Here is a 16,179-nt window from a genome sequence, read left to right as displayed (position 1 = left end):
GTAATAATGCAACATTCAGAGATGTCTTTACTTCACATATTCCAGGATCATACAGAAAACACTGCACACGTAACAAATGATGGAGCTGGATCTATGTAAAGAGGGTGGTGCAGTTGTTGTTGACATATCTGAGCTGACCCCTTCTTCACCATGCTGCCCCCTGGTGGACGTCAGAGCAACCTCCACTCTGTGGTCAATTCGCCATGCTGCAGTTGTATAACATTGCTGTTGGTGTGATAGCTGCTTCTTCTTCTGCTGTCGTATTATTTGGTGGTCACACAGAGGTTTGATGTCTCATTAAACCTCAGCTGTCTGTTAGAACGATTCATGTTTGAGTCCCATAAAGTTTAATATCAATAGTTTATCACCAAAATGGGACATCTGCACTTGTAATGCTAATGTCTGTCCTGACTTCATGAAGATGAGCATGTATATGGATTCAGGACTTGTATGTTTAGTTTGCAGTGATTTAGTGGGTAAAAGTTCAAATGCAGTGACCTTTCTCACACCCACACTCTCCTCCTCTGCTGCCGGTTCCCACAATAAATGTTACAAACCTTCACTCGTCTCCGCATGGCGCTAACTGCAGAGCCTTTTACAGATGCCTTACACATGCTGTGAATCTCCAGCAGAGGCTCTTTGGTTTTAAACGATCCTGTCACGACAGTCGATGATCGCAGGACAGATGCACTGTGTTTCAGCGAATTGTGTTTATAAGATGTAGTAAAGTTAGTTCCTATTTTTCTATCCGACATAAATGAGGCAGAGATTCTGTCGTCCCATGAGGCTCCCGTTCTCCTCTTGAACACTGACGCGCGTTGATAAAAGTTCTCTAAAGCTTCCTCTCATCTCTCAAACGCCACTCATATCCTGTACATATCAAGAAGACGGAGCCCCCTCACATCATCTCTTCTGACGCAGCCTGAGTTTTCTTTTCATCGTTACCTTCATGTTCTTCTGTAGAGCGTTGCTGGAAGCGTCAGCCTCACTTTTGTTTTGCATATCAAAAGCTTGTATACAGACGCAGCCTTCAGATTTAATCTGCGAACAACAGTCACTGATGATTCAACTAGGTCTTAGACGGCAGATTGAGAGTGAGCTGTTGCTGACTTTTTAAAGATTACATTTGATAAAAAGTTAGACAATGAAACTTATAACAGGGACAACTACATTTTTGTTGTGCACATAAACTTGTCGAGTTTTGTCTTATGTATTGAATTTCTCTCCGACTCTGTCCCCAGCACTACACCAAAGATGCCGACGGCCTTTGCACCAGGCTGATTAAACCCAAGTTGATGGAGGGAACAGTGGCAGCACAAGACGAGTTCTCCAGGAGTAAGGACACGCTGAGCTCATTACACTGCTCTACAGGGACACTGGCACAAACACACACAGGGGCATTATCGCGCTTGAAGTTATAAACTGTCACGTAAACCACACAGGCATAAAGCCTGTGGCACATGCACAGAATACAGACAGGGCGTGCATCTCCTACTAAAATCCACTATCATCCACAGTCCTAATAGCATTAATCATCAGAGGGGTAATTAATCTCTGTGTGTCTGGGGACGAGTGCTGGGCTTCAACAGCTCTCAAGGTCAATCTGAGTCTTCCTCCACCTCAGACTCTCTTCATTCCTCCTCATTTACCCTCCTGACCCGGCTAATTCTTACACCAGGAAATTGGGAACAGCTAAAATGTTCGAATAAATCAACACCTTTCCACCCAAATGAGATGCATCACTCCCAAAGTAGAACTCTTAGTCTTGACCAGAAGATTTATGTGAAACTCACGAATGAATTTCCTCAACATGATTTGTGAGCAGTGTTATTAGACTTATAAGCGTGATTGTCGGTGGCTGTTAAGTGTAGTCTGTTCTCTCTTGGCAGGCGGCTGGGCCTTGAACAGAAAGGAGCTGAAACTCCTGCAGACCATTGGCAAAGGGGAGTTTGGAGGTGAGGAATTGATTTCACAATCATCTCTGCATCATTTAATTTTCATAAGTCAGAGCCATAATAACAGAGACCAGGGTCGCCTCGGATATTGTACTAAAACTTCACCTTGTCTTTGTCCTCGTCAGATGTGATGGTGGGAGATTACAGGGGGACCAAGGTGGCAGTCAAGTGTATCAAAAATGACGCCACAGCGCAGGCTTTCATCGCCGAGGCCTCTGTCATGACGTAAGATCCTCCGACTGTTCACTTGTCCTTCACACTACCTGTAAAAGATGTTAACGTGACTTTCAATTCAAAAGACACATCTTAATGTTTTCCAGCAAAATAACACTTGTCTTGTTTCATACAGGCAACTGAGGCACAACAACCTGGTGCAGTTGCTAGGGGTAATTGTGGAGGAGAGGGGCAGTCTCTACATCGTCACAGAGTACATGGCGAAGGTCGGTCACACAAGTTTTCTGTTGTCTCTTTCTTTCTGAATGCTCCAGAAATGTACAAATGTGAAAGGGCTGAGTTAATTAGCATTACTTGACATTGCACATGCTACAGTGTGATTATCGGCATGCGCACGTTGTGATGTTGATGCTGAAACGTGAAATTGTGCGGGCCTGCTCCTTGACAAGGAGCACATAACGGTACACACTGTAACATATAGATGAAACAAATTACAGCAAAATGCATTAATGAGCAGGATAGTTGAGTCCCTTTGTGTTTTAAGTCTTTATGCTAAGCTAACGGGTCCCGTGTTGCTCAGTTGACAACACGCTAACACTTCTTTGGGGGTGCTAAACAATGCTCCATGTCCTGTGTGTCACAGGGCAGCCTCGTGGACTACCTGCGCTCTCGAGGACGGACCGTGCTCGGCGGAGACTGCTTACTCAAGTTCTCACTGTGAGTCCTCTTCATCTCTGTTCAAGTACTTAGTACATTTATGGAAAAGACAAATGTTTAATCAGCACAGCTCAGGGTCTAGAGCTAAACTGCTGCTCTTCAGCTGTCAGGATTCGAAGAGAATTTCAAAAGCTCAGTGTCACGCACTCGACTGGCAACATAAAAGAGACATTTGTTTACACAAGCCAGCATCCTGCAGGTTGTTTGCCTGATAAATAGCAGCTTTATCTGCAAGTCAAGTGCCTGAATGTCTTTATTTTTAATTTAGCAGTCATTAAGCTGATGCTGTAACCAGGCGCAACCTTCAGTGAGCGCCACCATTACATAATTGAGAACACTTAGATCACTGTGCCCTCGCATGCATGCATTCACAAGGAAGTGTTTCATGATTCATTTTCAGCGTGAGACACGCAACCCCTGAATGAACTTGTTTGACAAGTGCGGTGATTAGATTTTAGATTCAGATTTTAACTGCATGAACACAAAGCAGCTAAAGGAGGAAAATGATTGTGTAGTTGTGTGTCTTCTCGTGACCTTCACCATCTTTTTGCATTAATTATATTCACATTGTATTCATCAGTGCAAGAGTGGATGAGTAAAGTTCTGTCCACAGAGAATAAGAAGTGGACGCGACACCTGTGGGTTGACATTATCTCCTCACTCATCATCTCTCCTGTCTTGCTGTTTCACACAGTGATGTGTGTGAAGCCATGGAGTACCTGGAGGCCAACAACTTCGTCCATAGAGACCTGGCAGCTCGTAACGTGCTGGTGTCTGACGACAACATCGCCAAGGTCAGCGACTTCGGCCTCACCAAGGAGGCCTCTTCCATACAGGACACTGCCAAGCTGCCCGTTAAATGGACCTCCCCCGAAGCACTAAGAGAGAAGGTGAGAGACGACGACCTGTAGCGCCTGCTTCACCTTACTGTGACTTAAGAAGCAGCATGCTGAGATTTAAAGCCTCTTGCACGAGGCTCAAAGTGTTTGTAATAAGGTCAGACGGTTTTTATCTGATATTTTGCCACTGGCAGCTGGAATACAGTCCAGCCTGTGTTTAAAGATGTTGTGCCCTAAACTACATAAACAAACTCTCTTTGTTTTCATGACTGAATAAACTGAATAAACAACTCTTATATGTGGCGGACCCTGCCGCCTTTCTAGCTTCAAACTGTGTTCTGGGGACTTTATTTTCCCCTGAGAACAGCTTGATTATTTTTTTAGTTTGTATTATTACCTCAATGATTGTAAATATTAAAATTCTGAGTTATAAGCTCTTCTCCAAAACTACATAGTGCCCCTTTAACTTATTTAATTTAACTTAAAGGTCGCTGCCTCTCCATTTTCTTCTCATACTCGTATAGAAACCTGCATGTACTCCCTCTCTGGAGCTTGCTCAGAGGGAAGTTCAACTCAGTGAATACATTTTTGTGTTGAAAAAACATTTCGCATAAACTTGGGAATGAATACAGTATGATCAGAATTGAGTTATTGTAATATTATTCGTGTTTCTTCGTTTGAACTCCTAAAACAGCACTAAAATAATAAAACATCGATCAAGTTTGATTCCAGCACAAAACACCTGAGCGGCTCTCTGAATGTTTCCTGTCTGACGTGTGAATTCGGGCTCTCTCTCCCCCACACAGAGGTTTTCCACCAAGTCGGACGTCTGGAGTTACGGGATCCTCCTCTGGGAGATCTACTCCTTCGGGCGCGTGCCTTACCCTAGAATTGTAAGTACCTGAACACCAGATTTCTGTCTCTCACCAAGGTCTGAGATGCACCAGCAGATGGCAGGCTTCATTGCTAGGACCAGTTTTATTTATTTATTTAATTATTTATTTACTTTTGTGCAGGATTTAATGAAATGTCTTGACCTGAAAATAATTAGATTTGGTGCCATTACACAGCTGGAGCAGGTGATGAAATGAAAACGTGTCTCAATGTGTAAATGATGAATTTAATTATGTCTGCATGCTTCACTACTTGTTCCATATTGTATTTGTTGTGAAGAATGAATTTGTGACTGGGATGTTGCAGCGCTGTTGAGTCACATCATCCGTTGCGTCAGTTGTATATCAGCCAACATGTCAACGGTGCTCTGTCTCTGTCTCTCAGCCGTTGAAAGAGGTGGTGCCCCGGGTAGAGAAGGGATACAAGATGGACGCCCCAGACGGCTGCCCGCCCGTGGTGTACGACCTGATGAAGCAGTGCTGGACCCTGGACTCGGTGGTGCGGCCTTCCTTCCGTATGTTGAGGGAGAAGCTGCAGCATATCAGAGCCAAGGAGCTGTACCTGTGAAGAGGAGGCTCAAGGGGGAGGGGGGGGCGAGGAGGGGAGAGGAGGTGGGCGAGACACAGCCCAGCACAGCTGTAACATGGGAGGAGGAGGAGGAGGAGGAAGAGGAGGAGGAGAGGGACCACAGCACCTTCCTCCTGCCTGCCCAGCCTGTTGCCTGTGGGACTGCCATACGGTGCCCCCCTCCCCCGACCTCAGACGTCCACCAGCCGCCCTCTGCTTCCATACAAGGACTGTTTTCCTGTTTGTGTTGTATAGCTTTTGCCAGACAGTTTCCTCTTCTCTCAACGGGCCGCTGCTCTTTCCTCCTTCTAAACCTGCCGCTGCTCACCTTTTCTTTCTTTCTTTCTCTCTCTCTCTCTCTCTCTCGCTCTCTCTGTCTCTTTTATCTTGGTCCAACTTTCTTTTTCCACCTTAAAGATCCCTTTTTCTTTTTCTTATTTGTTTCCCCCTCCCCTCCTCCTCTCCTGAACATGACATTAACTAGAGGGGAGGCTGGCCTTTTCCTCCACGTTTGTCAGGTGCTCTTTTCTTCTCCCCCCCCACGTCTCTCCATCATTCCTGGATCTTTGTAAGACCGAGTGGCTCTGCATGAATTCAGCCCAGCTCTCTCTTGTCATTCCATCCTTTCCTTCTCCTCCCTCCTTCCCCTTCCTCCCTCCTTCTCGGCGTGGTGTCAGGTGTGGGGCCTTCGCTCTGTGCCAAAGTGCCTCCAGTCTACAGAGCTCCAGACTTCCCTCCAGCACTTCTTTTCAATTGGACTGTTGTGGTTTGATTTTTTTAATCCTTTTTTTAAGAAATCTTTTTTTATTGCTTTCTTTTTTTCTTTTTCTTTTTTTTTTTCAGGGAGGTTTTCAAACCGTTTTTTAGTGCTGTCTCCCCCACCTCCACCATCACCCCATCAGACTATTATTTTTTTTGTTTCAAGTGTCCATAAAGAAGAGCATAAACAGGAAGAGAGAGGATTTTTTTGGGGGGGCCAGTATCGTGTTCGTCCTCCAACCAATACGGCCCGGAGAAGAGGTGGAGGAATCGGGGCAGGACAATAACAGGAGAAGGGGGAGAAGCAGTTCACAAACATGGTTGATTCATCATATGTGGGCTTGTTTTTATATCAAAATATATTTAAAGGATTAAAAAAAAAAAAAAGGAGAAAAAAACTGACTGGTGCGGAGAATTAAAAAGAGGAGGACTTTCAGGAGCCAGGAGTCTCTTGGCGTTAGGAATGTTCAGTGTCTCTGTGAACGCTGGGGTCCGGGTGGTGCATGCTGTGTGTGAGAGGCCTTGGGTTCAACTGTCAGTGCTTTCAATGTTCATTGTTTTATTATGCTATCATGATTATGAATAAATCATTCCATCTGAACAGTGTGGGGACGTCAGCATCATTTTATCAGCACCTGTGTGTGTGTCTTCTTGGTTTTTCTGTATTTGTGGGGTCCCAACACTGGGGTCACGATGTGGGGTCCGACAGTGTTGTGGGGACCAAAATGCTGGACCCCGTACAACATAAAATTTTAGGGTGAAGACTATGTAATGTCCCCATAAGTGACGAAAACAAAAAAAGGCCTCAATCAGACCAAATTAGGGGTGCCCAGCAGTGTGGGAGGACACAGCTGATACCGCTTTTCTACCAAAATAAGTGGGTCGACACAGGTTTTGTAAACGCGGGTCAACCCGCTAAGAATGACCTGTTGACCCCATTCCCACTTCCTGCAGGCAAGACAGCCCGTCTGTGATTTTTATTTGAAGCGTCACGTTGTACGTCACATTTCACGTCACGTTTCCTGTCACGAATGCACAGGAAACAGTTGTAACAGAAGAGGAAAGCAACAGTAGACCCATTGTGAAAGAAGCGTCTAAAATGGTGGATAAATTCTTTGGAGCGTCATAATTCGAGCCATTCGGTCCAATAACATTTGGAAAGTCTAGAAGAGCTGCACGATTAAATTTTATCTGAAGTTCCAGGTATTTTCATAGCCGGGAAGTCGAGCTTTTTGGCTTCAAAACACCACTGAGCAGCTGTTATAGGAACGAACGGGGCTCCACCTCCAACACTGTGTCCAGTGATTTAAAAAGTCCTTAATAGGCCGCATCCCAAATTCCTAACTTCTGTTTTTAGATGCTGTTGTGTTCATACTATTCAATCTTTTCTGAATTCGTCACGACAGCTTGTTTCTCAACAGGTTTGCTGACTGCTGTTTAGCCTCCTCCAACGAAGCAACCTATAAAAAGAGAAAATGGTTCTTTGATTTAACTTCAGCTCAGTGTGAGCGACCTGTGACGAGGATCACGAGACAAAACGTCTGTGAAACGATAAAAGAAGCGCGTCTTGCGTCTGTCTCGAATCCCTTCACAGATGAGCAGCTATAAATAATCCTCCTGTGATCCTCTTTTGATAGCAGAAGTGCTATGAACAGGTGGTAAAGTGTCAACAGAGCCTTATAGGTGTGAAGGAGTGTTGGTGTTCTGTCAGCTGAGCGGTTCCCAGTGGTTAGCGAGAAGCTGGGTTAATTGGAGAGCGCCCACTCTCCCTCCAGAGCAGCGACGTGAAGGCCGGGATGAGACCAGCAATCTTCTAGTCTGCGTCTTGTGTTTCCACTCTAACTCATCTTTGTGACTTTGTGACCAAACCCTGCGTCTTCCTCTGCAACACAAACACTTGTCTGGGGCGTATTTTCATGTGATTCCCATGAATTTTAATGACAGTGACCGAGGCGGTAACAACAATGGGCCGGTTACGTAAGAAAGGCAGTTAGTGCTCATGGCCAAGAATGTGCCGCTGTCAGGACCTATCACGCCAGCTCCCATTTACCATCCTGCTACGGCCGCACGAGATGGGCCTGCTGCAGACGTCCCGTCCCTCCCCGCCCCCGCTCGGTTTGTCTCACTGGCTCACAGTACAGCTCGTTAGCAGATTGGAGGGGGGAACGTTTTTTTGGATGCCGCCTGACTGCCAGAAGTCACCACCGGGAGGCATCGCATAATCTGAGATCCCGAGGGAGCTGAAAAGGAGCAACACAGTGCTTCAATCTCAGATTTAAACAGCATGTTGGGAGGAAGTTACTCAACATATCAGACGGGTCAAAGGTCAAGGGCAGCCACATCCTTTGTTGACGTTTGTTCAAGGGAGTTTTATCAGCGCTGGACACAGCAGCCACCTTCGAGACACAATCTTGTGATTCTCGCTCGCCTCCAGGCCATCTGCCTCCACGTCACCATCCTACCCTCAACTTTTACCTTCTTTTTTTTTAATTTTTTACAGTAAACGGTTTTAATTTAATGAAATAAGATGAATTATATAAAAAAAGTATATTTTAAAATGTAAAGCCCAACTGGAGGTATCACCATGATGAGAGCTTGTGATGACAGGAGGGAGAGTTAAAGCACAGCTCTGGTGTCTGGATGCCTCGGTCTTCCGTTCACACTTAAGTAATCCTGACAACCGCACAGCTCGGCGTTCTTAGCAGGCACCAGCAGGAGGATTGATGTGTTAATCTGCTTTCGATAAGTTATGGATCTGTGCTACTGACTGCAGCCAGGCAGGCGCACTCTACTACGGCAACAAATTAGCTCCTGAATTAATCTGATTACGCCAGCACAGTTTTGTTTTGTTTTTTTGTTGGAGTCAGAGGAGGATGCTGAGGGCTGCACATGTTTTTGTGGACTTGGCATGTGCATTGTCCTCCTGCGTGTCAAGCTGGACCTGACAGATTTACATGTGTGACAGAATGAGGGTGAGGTGGGCTTCATGTGCTGTTGCTGGGTAACATGAATCACCAGGAAGACACACGATCCGTGTCACCCTGATCACCGCTCATCAGAGTTTTTGCTTTGTATTTGCACAGATGGACCACCTCCATCTGTAAACCAACCAGTTACACAGGGCGCAGCTGGAGGTTTGCAAGAATTGATCAGAAACGCCTCGACTGAAGGAAGTCATCATGACACTTTCACGGGTTTATCAAGCTTTTAACACCAATATGTGAATCCATTAAACCGCTGCATGTCTTCGCACCCTCTGGAGGAACATCACTGAATAAAAACATTTCAATTTTGGTTTCTAAAGGCAACACAACAGTAATTATAAGTTTGCTTTTCCTGGAACCTGAATCAATCACAACTCATCTCTGGACTTTTCCCTCGAAGAAAAGAAGGAACGAAAGGAAAAGGAAAAGATCAGCACCACTGCCATCTTTGTAGGCTAAATATGACGCTAGGGTCTGCGAGAGGTTAGCGTAGCTTAGCATAAAGACTGGAAGCAGCCCTGAAGTTCAGTGATCCACACGTTATGTCTCGTTTATTCAATCCACAGATAACAAGATGTTAATTTAGGTGCTGGTGTCCCAAGTCCAGACATAACAAGAGAGACCACCAAGATGATTATGGATTTCAGTAAAAACAAATGTGTTTAATTGATAGAAAATTATAAACAAAAGTCAAGTGAAACGTGAACAACAGTGTTAGCAGTGGTGGAGCATGCCACTGCCCTCTGTGAGCCTCCTGATGGTGATTGACAGGAACATTTTAAAGTTTTTACATGCAAAACTTTACATAAGAAACAGGAATTCTTCTTTCCAGGACGTCTAAAGAAAAGTATTTCTTTCTCCTCTCCCATTTCTCTGTCCGACGAGGACTACAGGCTGTACGGTGCCAGGAACAGGTTGTGATAACTAAAAGGGGGTACAGGTGTGAACATTTTGTCATATATTGGGAGAAATATGGGAGAATTTGTTACCTTGGGCTCGCGCTTCAGCCTTTACGCGAAGCTAAGCAAGCCTGCTGCTGGCTTTAGCTACATATGTACCCTACACACATGTGGGACCAGTGCCCAAAATGGTGAACTATTCCTTTAAAAACAGGTCAAAGATTGAAGGGATTGCAGGGGAGGAAGTCTAAATACCCCTGTATCACTGACGCTGAGGGATTTGTTTATACAGCTCCAGCTGCGACTGGCTGACTGACTAAGTGTGGGAGTTCTCCTCCATTTCCAGCCCGTCTGGGTGACACGGAGCGGGCGTCAAGCTGACAGCAGATGAGGGAAATGATATTGACATTATCAGGCCAACTCGCGGCTGGCTGTGTCAAACGTGCACACGGGGCTCAGCGACAGAGATCTTCCTCACATGGACACATCTCTTGATCGCATCACAAGCTTACTTTCTGTCTGGGCTCGCTCACTTTGCTGAACATCCCCCAAATACACTGTTTCCTGATACAATTAGCTTCTATTTTAGGGGACAGTCACACGGACAGGGATGTTAGCCTTTCAGACATGGGTGCCACTTTTTCTGTCCTTGTGTCAGGCGCTGCATTCAGGGCCCTTGTGCTGTGTCACAGCAGTTTTTTCAGCAGCCTGAATCACTCCCCCATCAGCCAAGTGCAAAAAATGTAGAGTTTATTCGACTGCATGCTCGTATCACATCTGGGAGTTCAGATTCTCGGGGTGTTTTTCATGCAGGAGGCACGACCTCGTGAACAAAAGCGGCTCATCAGCGCCGAGTCGATCCATAGACTTCAAGACATAAAGGGAGCGCGACCTCAGACGTCACCGAGCGGCGTGCGTCACCGAGACATCTGGTACTGAGGAACTGAGGTACTGAGGAAACGGAGGAAACGCATCTTTGAATTAAATGCAGGCTTATTCAGACATTTGTATCTTACATTTCGTAAACACTGATGCACACATTTTGAAATAAACCCCTGAGAGGAATGGTTCACAAGTCATCCCTCCTCTCCATATGAGCCGTACAAGAGATCACTTCCACAACACAATTTTAGTGATGCATATCAGCCAACATGTGTAATTTGTGGAGTTCATCCAAATCAATATGAGGCTTCAGAAGTCTTTGCTGTCTGACCGTATTTTCAGAATAAAATTCCCTCTTCATGGACTCTGTTCCCTGCTGAGCTGCAGTCGAGGCATCGTAACAAAAAACAGACCATCTTTCAAAGACACCTGCTTGATTTGTCTACTCAGACAAGTGAAGCCTGGTATTAAAGGAGCACTCTGTAGTTTTGGGGGAAGATCTTCATTGAGTGATTCTTTATGTCTTAACAAACTAACCTTACAGGACAACACAGTTTATACTGTTTAACTTTGCAGCAGTCCCGTCGTTTAAGACTTGCTATCTTTCCTTGTTCTGAGCTGATTTTCAAAAATCCCTCTGGACTGATTGCAGTGGATTCAGATCACCTGTGTGCAGGTGGGGAGACTGACTCCTGATTGAGGAGTGGAAGCAGCTTGGGGTGTTCCCCTCCCAGCTAATCAGGGTGTGACGACGCCCTTTTTGTGAAGGCTTAAGAGAGGTGGGGAACAACACCCAGGTGGCTCTCACCCTCAGTCTGAATCTGTCCCTGACTCACTGCAGACCTCATCCCGATAGATTAACAGCCAGACACTCTGGTCTGTTTAGGCCCTGTTGTGTTTTCTTGGCTGCTCCATGTCATTATAGTGAGGAAAGTGTGTTTATTCTTGAACCTCTTGAAACCCCAAACCCCCCTATACCCCTTCAGTTTGACATTTTATTTCACTGGGACTTGTAGGAGCACATTTCAGTTTGATTATCCATGAAGAGGCATTTGTTTATTGGTTTATTGTCCAAGTAGCTGACATTGGGCATCCCCTCTGGATTCACATGTGTTTTGTTTATATTGTTATGTAGGTTGGGCTGGCCTGTAAGCATTTTACTGCCAGTATCGCCGGATCGCTGATGGAGGAAATACTCTGTTCATTACGGGTCCTAGTAACTAATACTGAAGGAAAATATGAAATTTGGAGGATGATTTACCGACAATAAGTTTATTATTATTATCATTATATAATTTTGACATCAACCCAGTCATGAGAAGTTTGAGAGGATGGTTCAGTCTACTTTTAGATGTGAGGCCAGTGGGCAAACTCTGGGTGTTGTTGTCTCACAGACGACCTCTGGTTCGGTCGAAGGGCTCTGCCAAGTCTCTTCTCTACGGTGGTTCAGCGTTGGGACGGGCTTGTCTGTTCGGACCACTCTTTCTCCTTGGATTGATCTCAAAATATCAATCCAGTGTTATTGGCTTTGCAGGATGATTTAAAGTCTTTGTAAGAAAAGCAAAAGGTTGTATAAAACTGGTACTGGTACTACTGTTGACACCTAAAACTACAACAAGGAATGTTTTTTTGTTAATTCTGGCGACCTCTTTGGACAAAAGACAACACGTGAAATGAGGTAAACTATGTTTTAGTGCCGTAACGTAGCACCAGTTTCAGGCTTTCCTCAGGCTGTGGATGGAAGAGACGTACGAGGTGCAGCGTACTGTGCTCAGAGTGACATCACCACATTAGCGGGTGTTATAATATTTAAGTAACATCCAGTCGTTGTTCAGCAAGGGGAGGTGAGCTGTACATTATGAGCATCCTCACACTCTTGACAACCATGTTAACAGCAGCAGCAGCCTGAATTAATAACGTCTGAGGTTGAATCTGCTTCTCAAGTCTTGAAAGTGTCCTGCTGCTAATCAAAGCTCGAGCTGTGAGCCACATAGTGTTTCTGGGAGCTCAGCGCTGGAGATAGACAACACATTTGGGGGGGGGTGGGACTGGGTCCAGCAGTGGATCTGGCGGATGAGAGCGCAGCAGTGACGTGATGACGGAGCTAATGTGAACCAGTGTGGGTCCCGTCTATCAGCCCACCCTCATTGTGTCTCACTCCGAGGGTCTGTGATGGCGAACAGACAGAGGGTGGCTGGAGAAGGAGGATAACAGACCACAACAAAGCCCAGCCTCGTCTGCTGAGCTGCACGTAAACAGTTCCCGCTGCCTGTGATGTAACACCGGCCCTTTTTCTGAACCTCCTCTTTAAATAACCCAATAGTTGCCCTGCAGTGTTGGCTGACATGTTCATTTGACTTTGTGAAATATCAAGGTTCCCCGAGTCGCAGAGAACATGTTTTCTGCACCGCTTGTCAGCATGAATTTGCATTTTGTGCCTGACATTTCACCTCCCCCTGCCCCGGGCCCCAAGCCTGCTGGTTGCCAGCGGGGAGGAACCGTGCCAACACGGATCCCAGTAAGGAGATGGTGACGGGCCCTGCGGCCCCTTGGGAGCCACCATCATGATACCACGCCGCTCCACGTAGCAACTTTCCTACCTAAATTATCCTCCTGACTGTCTTAAAAATGCAGACAGTGGAAACATCCACGATGAATATTTCAGCAGCATAGAACCACAAAATAAAGACAAACAAATAAAGATGTATCAGAGAATATTTTGAATAATAAAGACACAAAATGTAACCTTCCTGCATTCAAATGTCAAAGGTCTTCAACCCACGACCTTCTTGCTGTGGGGCAACGGCACTAACCTCTGTACCTGTTGGGCAATATGTTAAACCGTCGACCCATCAATTGCTGATATATTCGCGTAGTTGTCCGCCAGCACTGCACGCATTTTCAGCAAATGCAACTATGGAGGAGCTAATTGTGAAGCGGACGCAACCGGCAAGCCAAAGGACCTGACTGAAGCAATTTGCCGTCTCTGCAGACGTATGGTACCAACAAAGGACTCTAACGCTACCAATTAGCAGGAGCATTTGTATATTCACCACCCTGCTACGCTCTCACCAGACAAGTGCTTGTTTGTTAGTATGTTGTCGTTAAGTTACACTTTATCTATCGTATCGTGTCAAACAGTAATGTTAGCTAGGAAGTGGATGAATGCTCACGTTAGCTATTGTCTAGTGGAAGCTAACGGTTATCAAACATGTTGTTTTATTTTGAAAAATGTTGCGATGTCCCTCAGAATTGTCACTGTTGTTTGTCTTTTAGGTTACTTATTAATCTGGAAGCAATGAAATGATAACTGTTTATAAGATTTTTAACATCTATCAAACTTGAAACATGGCAGTAAAACATTTGAGCTTCCCACGTGTATGATTTGCAACGTTGAACACCGCCGCATACAACATCATATCCTTCTGAAAACAGCATTTCAGCTTCCCCTGGGCATGACATCATGAAGAAAATGGCCTTCTTGTGGTCTACTGGTAAACATGAACAGGCTTTAGGCTATAAATACTGATGTCACCTCACAGGATTTCTGGGTTTTGAAGTTCTGATAGTTTTTCAGGGACGTCTCGCTGCCATGTGGAGACGCTGGTGTGCAAAGTTTGTTGGTTTCAGCCTGAAAGACTCTTCCCCTCCTGACAGGTCTGGCAGATGATGCGAGGTTTGATGAATCCTCGCTTGCGTGAGTCAGAGCAACAGTCTGACACTGAAGGCTCGTCATGCTCGCTGTTATTCAGAAGTAGGAGTTTGTTATTGCTTTTTATAGACCAGCGGCGGGCTCAGTGGCAGGCTGCCTGAGCAGACGACATCCTTGTGTACCATTTATATATAACAGAGTGCTAAACTTTACACTCTGGAGAGAACACACACAGGAACTACGAGAAACTTACCTGCAGGTTTGTTCGCATGCACAACATAATCGCATGCGAGAATCCACTGCAGCCACAAAACACTCTCCATACTGACACGCAGGGTGTGACAGTTGCAGATACTTAACGATAAACAGAAGAGGAGAACACGTCCGAACATTTCCCGTCTCAGAAACTAAAACTAATGTTCCGTCTTTCCACCCTCACAAATGACCCGGGCTTTGTTTTTCGGCGACTTGGCGAGCGTCCACAGACGACAGACTATAAACTGTTGTGACACATGAGGAGCCGCAGCCGACCGTGAGTAATGTCAAGGTTCAAGAAATGCCTCGGAGACCGCAAATAAAAACCGTGCAGTCGAAGGCTTGTCACAACTGTATGTTCACAGCTACGTTCTCGGATTATTTTGGGAGGGGGGATGCTTGTAATTTTTTAACGACGGCATCTGGGGTCAGAGAGCACATCCCCTCCTGCAGCGACATTTATTAAAATAATTATGGGATCATAATCTGGAGGATTTCAGAGGCTGAAACAAACAAAACCCTTGCATGATAACGATATGAGAAGAAACTACTCTGAATTTACAACTTGTTAACTTTGGCACCGAGCTTGATTTTCCCTTGTTCGAGAGGGGCAAAACAACATTTTAAAGATGCAACCACTGGCTCTGTGAGTAGCCAGAGCCCCCACTCCCCTCTGCCCACCCAGTGCCCTGCACACCCATGGAGGGTGGGGGGGGGGACCACACACACTGTCTGAGCTTTACTCCTGCAGCCTGGCACGGGGAGCATGGGGCGGGGAGGAGAGACACAGATGAGGGCTGAAAGCCTGCACAGGGTTGTTCGCCAGACCCCTCGTAGAAAGAAACACAGGAGCTAATGAATGCAGCCAGAAGTCAGTGGCAGCTGCTCAGACTACCTCGCCGAAGCTGCTCTGAAGAAAAAAGGGGAATAAAGTACAACAAACGAACAGGGTTTTGTCTCTGACATTATAGGGGGAGCGTTATTTCACATACACATGCGGGAAAATGTCTCCGAATAGCTAGCTGTGTGTGTGTGTGTGTTCCTGTGTTATCGGCCCCGTGTGTGAGTGATGTAACAGCCTCTCTCTACCGTGGGCAGGAATGACTCCGAGCTGCTCCGAGCACATTCACATTAATTAAGTTGATGCATCGTGGCAACTCACATGTGAACAGACATGTATAATCACATAGCCGCAGCAAAGCAAGCTGTTTAGCGAGCGCACGTCTCCCTCCGCGATCGCCAAACAGAAGGCGATATATATATATATATATATATATATATATATATATATATATATATATATACATACAGTAGCTTTTTTGTTAAGGGGATGTTCTGTAGGTCTAACATGACGAGCTACACTCACGGCACTGCTTGACCCTTTCACTTTGTCCCTTTGTGTTCTCAATTTAATGGATCGCTGCCTCGGTGGCGTGTGATGGTTGATGTCGTCCTGTGTTGCATGATTTCATGGGCCTTCTACGTGTTTGCTGCGTTAACAGAGGCCGCTTTGTGTGGAAACTGATAATGTGATCGTTCAGAAGCAGCTATTTAAAATCATGTTGTCGCTACCACTGCCTTTATGTGTGTGTGTGTGTGTGT

The 16,179-nt window shown here is 45.6% G+C and overlaps 1 protein-coding gene across 1 annotated transcript in view; it reads left to right on the top strand.

The window, feature by feature from the left end:
* cskl (c-src tyrosine kinase-like) overlaps window positions 1-6,511 on the top strand; it is a 45,762-nt gene extending 39,251 nt beyond the window's left edge. Inside the window, exons 6-13 of the mRNA XM_084367139.1 lie at window positions 1,242-1,335; window positions 1,890-1,955; window positions 2,081-2,180; window positions 2,305-2,395; window positions 2,773-2,846; window positions 3,541-3,736; window positions 4,492-4,578; window positions 4,964-6,511. Of these exons, the coding sequence (XP_084223265.1) occupies window positions 1,242-1,335; window positions 1,890-1,955; window positions 2,081-2,180; window positions 2,305-2,395; window positions 2,773-2,846; window positions 3,541-3,736; window positions 4,492-4,578; window positions 4,964-5,146 (891 nt within the window). The 3' untranslated portion in view covers window positions 5,147-6,511. The remainder of the gene's footprint in view (window positions 1-1,241; window positions 1,336-1,889; window positions 1,956-2,080; window positions 2,181-2,304; window positions 2,396-2,772; window positions 2,847-3,540; window positions 3,737-4,491; window positions 4,579-4,963) is intronic.
* Window positions 6,512-16,179: the final 9,668 nt, after the last annotated feature.

This window comes from Pagrus pagrus, assembly GCF_965226575.1.
Source record: "Pagrus pagrus genome assembly, chromosome: 1".
Classification (NCBI taxonomy): Eukaryota; Metazoa; Chordata; class Actinopteri; order Spariformes; family Sparidae; genus Pagrus; species Pagrus pagrus.
This window is presented reverse-complemented; position numbering and strand designations above follow the sequence as displayed.